The sequence below is a fragment of the Salvelinus sp. IW2-2015 genome, unplaced genomic scaffold, assembly GCF_002910315.2.
Source record: "Salvelinus sp. IW2-2015 unplaced genomic scaffold, ASM291031v2 Un_scaffold1380, whole genome shotgun sequence".
NCBI classification, from domain to species: domain Eukaryota; kingdom Metazoa; phylum Chordata; class Actinopteri; order Salmoniformes; family Salmonidae; genus Salvelinus; species Salvelinus sp. IW2-2015.
The window spans coordinates 223,044-230,644 of NW_019942870.1; the positions used below are offsets into that span (position 1 = coordinate 223,044).

A 7,601-nucleotide genomic window follows, 5' to 3' on the forward strand; every position below is an offset into this window, starting at 1 on the left:
GCTATTTGATGCTAATGCAGAACGCCACAGGATGTTTTTGTGCTGGTCAAGGGCAGACAGGTCTGGAGTGAACCAAGGACTATATCTATTCCTAGTTCTACATTTTTTGAATGGGGCATGCTTATTTAAGATGGTGAGGAAGGRACTTTTAAAGAATAGCCAGGCATCATCTACTGARGGGATGAGGTCAATGTCATTCCAGGACACCCCGGCCAGGTCGATTAAAAAGGCCTGCTCGCAGAAGTGTTTTAGGGAGTGTTTGACAGTGATGAGGGGTGGTTGTTTGGTCGCAGACCCATTACGGAAGCAGGCAATGAGGCAGTGATCGCTGAGATCTTGATTGAAAACAGCAGAGGTGTATTTGGAGGGCGAGTTAGGATGACATCTATGAGGGTGCCCGTGTTTACGGATTTGGAGTTGTACCTGGTAGGTTCATGGATAATTTGTGTGAGATTGAGGGCATCAAGCTTAGATTGTAGGATGGCCGGGGTGTTAAGCATGTCCCAGTTTAGGTCACCTAGTAGCACGAGCTCAAAGTACTGAGTAAAGGGTTTGAATACTTATGTAAATGTGATATTTCAGTTCTTATTTTTTTTTAAATAAATTAGTAAATATTTCTAAAAAGCTGTTCTTGCTTTGTCATTATAGGGTATTGTGWTTGATTGATGAGGGGGAAAAAACTATGTAATCAATTTTAGAATAAGGCTGTAACGTAACAAAATGTGAAAAAAGTCAAGGGGTCTGAATACTTTCTGAAGYCACTGTATATATTTTATCAGATTCTTCATAACTGTCCTTGTTTCAGAATTATGCAACAATGCCTCTCAATGGAATTTCAAAAGATTTTTGGGCAAGGCGAAAGAGGCACATTGTCKCTCAGTGCTGCACCTCCGGCTCTGAACCTTCTCAGGCCCAAAGGGATGACCATAGTCCAGCTGCAAGTGATACCCAGACTACCAGTGCTCAGAGGAGGAAAGAGGAAGCAGTGGCTGCATGGAGGGAGATGAGGGAGCAGCTGCACAACATCCTTGTGGAGAATCCATCTGCTCCGTGTGGGATCGAGTCAGAGATAATATGGCTGTGCACTGACTGTGAGGCTGAGACAATATTTTGCTCTGACTGTGTGGTTACCACCCATAAAGACAAAAACATTGTCCACTACCTGGAGATGTGGCAGGTAGTTATCAGTTACAAAGTTTGATCATGTGCCCAATTGACAAATAAACTGTATTTCTCAAGCATAAGTTTAATTAAATTGTTAGTGTCGAAGGCCTTCACGGAAGTTTATCCTAAGAAGGATCACTGTCATCACCTTAAAACCAAGTGTTTGTACTATTTTCAGTTGCACTCTCTCTGTTTCTCTCTGATACATATTTCCACCCACAACCTACTTATTTTCACCAGGTCATGCTTTTTAGCCATGGCTAAATCATTGAAACCAAGCCCAAACTCTTAACCAATACTCTTCCTCTTTAGGATGGTCTATTTAAAAGGACCCTTCCCTTTGGTTTTGAATGGCACTGGAGGCGGAGAAATAGCCAAAAGTGCTCACTCCACAGTAGACTTCTGAGGGTTTTTGATGACTTTGGTAAGTAATAAAGCATTTGTTAGTAATATCTTACAGTAAACATAAACCTCTCAACTTGATCTCTACATCATTTTTTTCGTGTTTTTCAAAATGTTGTTATTACAGAACAAGTTCAAGGCAATTTTGTTAGTATTTTCAAATTATTATTTTTGGAGGGGTAAAAAAATCCCAGCCTCCATCCCCGCAGGAGGCCTTTTGCCTTTTGGTAGTCCGTCATTGTAATAAGAATTTGTTCTTAACCTACTTACAAAACATTAAGAACAACTGTCTTTTCCATGACATAGTCGTCCGGGTTTGGCTGGGGTAGGCCGTCATTTAAAAAAAGAATGTATTCTTAACTGACTTGCCTAGTTAAATAAAGGTTAAATATATATATTTTGTAACGCTGGTTGTATGAAGTAGACCAAGGTGCAGCGTGGTACGTGTTCATGATTCTTTATTTCTCAGAACACCAAACAAAACAACAAAAGGATAACGAACGTCACGTTACGTAGGCTTCACAGAGCTAACAAAAAACAACATCCCACAACCTAAGGTGGCAAAACAGGCTGCCTAAGTATGATTCCCAATCAGAGACATCGATAGACAGCTGTCCCTGATTGAGAACCATACCCGGCCAAAACATAGAACCACAAAACATAGAATGCCCACAACACATCACACCCTGACCTAACCAAATAGATAAATAAAACGGCTCTCTAAYGTCAGGGCGTGACATATTTTTTAAATTGACTGACCAGGTGAATCAATGTGAAATCTCTGATCCCTTATTGATAAATCCACTTCAATCAGTGTAAATGAAGGGAAGGAGACAGGTTAAAGGATTTTTAAGCCTTGAGACAATTGAGACATGAATTGTGTATGTGTGCCATTCAGAGGGTGAATGGGCAAGACAAAAAATGTAAGTGCCTTTGGTAGTAGGTGCCAGACGCACCGGTATCAAGGATGGTCCACCACACAAAGGACATCCATTTGTGAGAAGAATTGGAGTCAAAATGGGCCAGCATCCCTGTGGAACGCTTTTGACACCTTGTAGAGTCATTGCCCKAACGACTTGAGGCTGTTCTGAGGACAGAAGGTGGGGGGTTCAACTCAATATTTGGAAGATGTTCCTAATGTCTGGTATACTCAGTGTATACCCCTTGATTATGGCTTATGCCTTAATTGTAGTAATGTAAGTGTGTTATGATATCATAACTAGAACAATAATAAACTATTACTGGATATAGTCTTTGGGATAGTTTATGTTGTCATGGGAGACTGTTAAAACAAATGATGTGGCTGGCCACCCTTTTACAACTCGGAAGGCATGGTTTTACAGATATTAAAAGTGAAAAAGACAGTTTCAGTAAGCGATTGCCCTCAAACAACTCGTTTCAAGGTGATATCAAGAAGAAAACCTAAATCCTCAGTTTTGAGTTACAGCAGCTGACAAAACCGCAGTGGAAGTTGTTTATTTAATGCACAATGCACCCATCAACTCAGTGGCCTTGGGGTTACTGTCGGCCCTGAGATTGGAAGGTTTGGTTCGATCCCCAGTTTAGTCATACCAAAGACTWTAAAAAGCGGGACCCAATGCATCTCTTTCTTGGCAGCCAATGYATTCAGGGTAAGGCACTGCGATACGCATCACAGATATGTCAAAGAAAACAATTTATATTTGCATTGGAAAATGTGTAGCTTTTGCTCCATTCTGTTAACAGATTAATTGTGTATTTTTAATGGAACTTTTTATGACTAACTCTTTTCTTCTTTCAGGCCGAGTGCATGATGTGCCAGTATGACCCGTAAGCAGTGTCATTGGTCAGGTACATGCTCTGGTCTTGCACACCCCGCCAGCCTCAGACTACAGTGGTCTGCTCATTACTCAAGCAGATAACCAGCCTGCAGCTTGAGAGTGGTGTTTCACTGAGGGCCATGTACCTACCTGTCATTCAATTATCCTCATAGGACAGTAAGTAATCATTTTATATTCTGATTCTATAATGTGTCTTTGTCTGCAAAAGTTCATAACCAAATTCCTGTTTTGATAAACAGATCTGTCATAGAAACCARATCCTACTTGTATGTGAAGATGCATTTGCTGTACGTGTTGATGGCCTACTCTGATGGAATGCAGTAATGAATCAGAGTGCCTTTAAGTGACTGTTCATTCATTTCAGGTAAGAGACTTGTATGCTGCCCTGACAAATGAGGCCTATGTGGAGTTCCAACATGCTACTGTATGTCGGAACTTGATATGTTGCACTGCAACGAGTACGCTGAGAGTCGGGAAGCAAGTTCAGGGAGTGAGTGTTTTAATAAATAAACGTAGCATAATGCAAAACAAGAAGTCACGAACAACGCACAGACAAGACACAGAAACAGAAACAATGACGCCTGGGGAAGGAACCAACAGGAGTGACATATACAGGGAAGGTAATCAGGGAGGTGATGGAGTCTAGGTGAGTCTAATGACGCGCCTGTGTGCGTAACGATGGTGTCAGGTGTGCGCCATAACGAGCAGCCTGGTGACCTAGAGTGCCGGAGAGAGAGCATACATGACGGTACCCCCCTCCCTGGTGCGTTCGGCTCCAGCCGCAGGACACCAACCAAAGGGACGATCCCGGGGACCAGGAGCGGACCAGTCACCTCCGCTGAGGCGCAGAAACATGACGAACTGGCTGAGGCGTGAGAGCCTGATGAGCCGACTGAGACCTCCCCGGTTGCCTCGGTCGAAGCACGGGAACCTGTTCACCCAGCTAAGGCATCGGAGCCTGTTGAGCCAGCTGAGGCATCGGAGCCTGTTGAGCCAGCTGAGGCATCGGAGCCTGTTGAGCCAGCTGAGGTATCGGAGCCTGTCGAGTCAGCTGAGGCATCGGAGCCTGTCGAGTCAGCTGAGGCATCGGAGCCTGTCGAGTCAGCTGAGGCATGGGAGCCTATCGATCCCGCTGAGGCATCGGAGCCTGTTGAGCCAGCTGAGGCATGGGAGCCTATCGATCCAGCTGAGATACGGAAACCCGTCAAGCCAGCAAAACAAGAAATCACGAACAACGCACAGACATGAAACAGAAACAATGACACCTGGGGAACGAACCAAAGGGAGTGACATATATAGGGCAGGTAATCAAGAGGGTGATGGAGTCCAGGTGAGTCTGATGTCACGCAGGTGCGTGTAACGATGGTGACAGGTGTGTGCCATAACGAGCAGCCTGGTGACCTAGAGACCGGAGAGAGAGCACACGTGACATGCACCGTCTGGCCCCAGAAACTGCAGATGGAACCCAGTGCCCATTCTGTCCCAAGGTTTGTTGTATTTTTTTTTTGTTGGCCTATTTAATTTTTAATTACTCCCCAAAAACACATCAAAGCATAAGATGTCAATTATGATGTGTCTCTCTTTTATAAACAAAATGTATCTATTAGAAACATCTCTGTTACATTTTTATCAAACAATTGTACAGACTAACAGACTTAGTTTATTGGGATCCCCATGATCTGTTCCCGTGGTCCAAAAACGATTAAGTTGTATCCAAGTATATTAGACATCTCTTTACAGGACAATGGAACAGTGGTGGCAGCAGTAGATGGGCTTTTTGGTTTGCCTAGGAAAAAGTTGTCAGGATCAAGTTATGAGCAACCAAAACATAAGGAAAGGTACTTTGCAAGCCAAGCTGATGTGGATCGATTTGTTTGTAAGCCCATACCACCAACGGGTAAAGTGATAACATTATCCCTGAATGTAATATACTGTGCATTTTAACGATAACTCTATTATCTTATGCACAAGTCTTTAATTATTTGAACTCATAATATCAAACCTTGCCACTAATTCATATTTAAATGATGCAGTTGTCCTTCCCCTTCATCTGTTTGACTCATTGGTCTTAAGCTTGGAAATGGTATGTTGGTATTGTATATGTTGAATGTAATATTATTGGTTGTCTCATGCAACATCCATTTAGGCACTGAACCTGGCACAACTGTGTGTGATCTGCACAGTATGTTATACCTGTACTGTACTTCATATAAAAAAAAAATGTTGGGTTGCCAAGGATTTTAAGCGGGCAACGCCATCAGGTCCAAACCCAAAACAACAAAATTGGACGAGACAAGCGTGTTGGGGGGAATTGGGATTCTGCAAGTATGAACACCCACTTCACTTCTTGAACATGAAAAAGGGTGAAAGCTGGGATGCAGTAATAATYAGTTGTCTTTTTTAATATTTTTTGCAGTGTTTGATGAATTTAGTATGCAAATAATGATGTATCTTCTCTGTAGTTTGTCAAATTTCAAGGTAGCCCTTGAAATACATCCACAGCTACACCTCCAATTGACTCAAATGATGGCAATTAGCCTATCAGAAGCTTCTTAAGCCATGACATCATTTTCTGGAATTTGCCAAAGCTGTTTAAAGGCACAGTCAACTTAGTGTATGTAAACTTCTGACCCACTGGAATTGTGATACAGTGAATTATAAGTGAAATAAACTGTCTGTAAACAATTGTTGGAAACATTACTTGTGTCATGCACAAAGTAGATGTCCTAACCAACTTGCTAAAACTATAGTTTGTTAACAAGAAATTTGTGGAGTGGTTGAAAAACTAGTTTTAATGACACCAACCTAAGTGTATGTAAACTTCCGACTTCGACTGTAGATTCAATGGTTGTAAAGATGGGGAGAGGTCTGGCCGAGATGCTCTGCTTTTTTGACACCACACTCCAAAAAGCAAGTTCTGCTGGCTCTAGTTTTGTCTAATCTTGATTATTGTCCAGTTGTGTGGTTCAGTGCTGCAAGGAAATACCTAGTTAAGCTGCAGCTGGCCCAGAACAGAGCGGCACGGTTTGCTCTTCATTGTAATCAGAGAGCTGATATAAATACTATGCATGCCAGTCTCTCTTGGCTAAGAGTTGAGGAGAGACTGACTGCATCACTTCTTTTTTTTTTTCTTTTTATAAGAAACATTTGTGTTGAAAATCCCAAATTGTTTGCATAGTCAATTTACACACAGCTCTGATACACACAATTATCCCACCAGACATGCCACCATGGGTCTTTTCACAGTCCCCAAATCCAGAAACAAAAAGCACAAGAAAGCATAGATTATATATGAGTTCTATTGCATGAACTTCCTTCCATCTCATATTGCTCAAATAAACAGTAAACCTGGTTTCAAAAAACAGATAAAGCAACACCTCGTGCACACAGCCTCTCCCCTATTTGACCTAGATAGTTTGTGTGTGTGCATTGATATGTAGGCTACGTGTGTCTTTAAAAAAACATGTATTAGTTCTGTCCTTGAGCTGTTCTTGTCTAATGATGTTCTGTATTATGTCAGTCTGTATTTATGTTTGTGTGGACCCAGAAGAGTAGCTGCTGCTTTTGCAACAGCTAATGGGGATCCAATAATAAATACCAAAAAATACTTTGTCACAACACAACTGATTGACTCAAACAAATTAAGAACTCCACATAAGATATGATAACTAATTTAACGGTAAGCAGCACCATCCATGGTAATTGGAAATGCATTCCAGGGTGAAACTCATGAATGTCTGGTTGAAAAATGCCAAGCTGTGTGGCAATAAGCTCGTCATCAACGCAAAGGTAGGGCAACTTTGTAAAGCAAATCTTTGTTTTTAGTTTAAAGCACTTTTTGCTACTTCATGATTCCAATATGTGTTTAGTTTCATAGTATTTTGATTTCCTTCATCTAATTATTTCAAACCATATGTAGAAAGAATAGTACCAATAAGATAGAAACGCCTTACGAATGAGTAGGTGCTTTCCAACTTTAGTAACTTTGGTTCTTGACTTGGTTTAGGAACATATTCGGGCCAATACTATATATATATAGTATATACCTATATGATACATACATACAGTACATGCAAAATGAAGAACACAATCAGAAAACACCTGAGACACTTTTAGTGCTGATATCATGCTTTATAAATCAATACTAATACTCAGGGAGGTTGCATATAATTATATAATTCTAATTGTAAATCAAACAAAAGTGCAGCCAGAACA

The 7,601-nt window shown here is 41.3% G+C and overlaps 1 protein-coding gene across 1 annotated transcript; it reads left to right on the forward strand.

Annotated features, from left to right (window-relative positions):
- The first annotated feature begins 4,128 nt into the window (after nt 1-4,128).
- Nucleotides 4,129-4,634, forward strand: LOC139024339 (thrombospondin-related anonymous protein-like). The gene is made up of 2 exons (XM_070439055.1): nt 4,129-4,258; nt 4,309-4,634. The coding sequence occupies exons 1-2, from the start codon at nt 4,129-4,131 to the stop codon at nt 4,632-4,634; spliced, it is 456 nt and encodes a 151-aa protein (XP_070295156.1).
- Nucleotides 4,635-7,601: the final 2,967 nt, after the last annotated feature.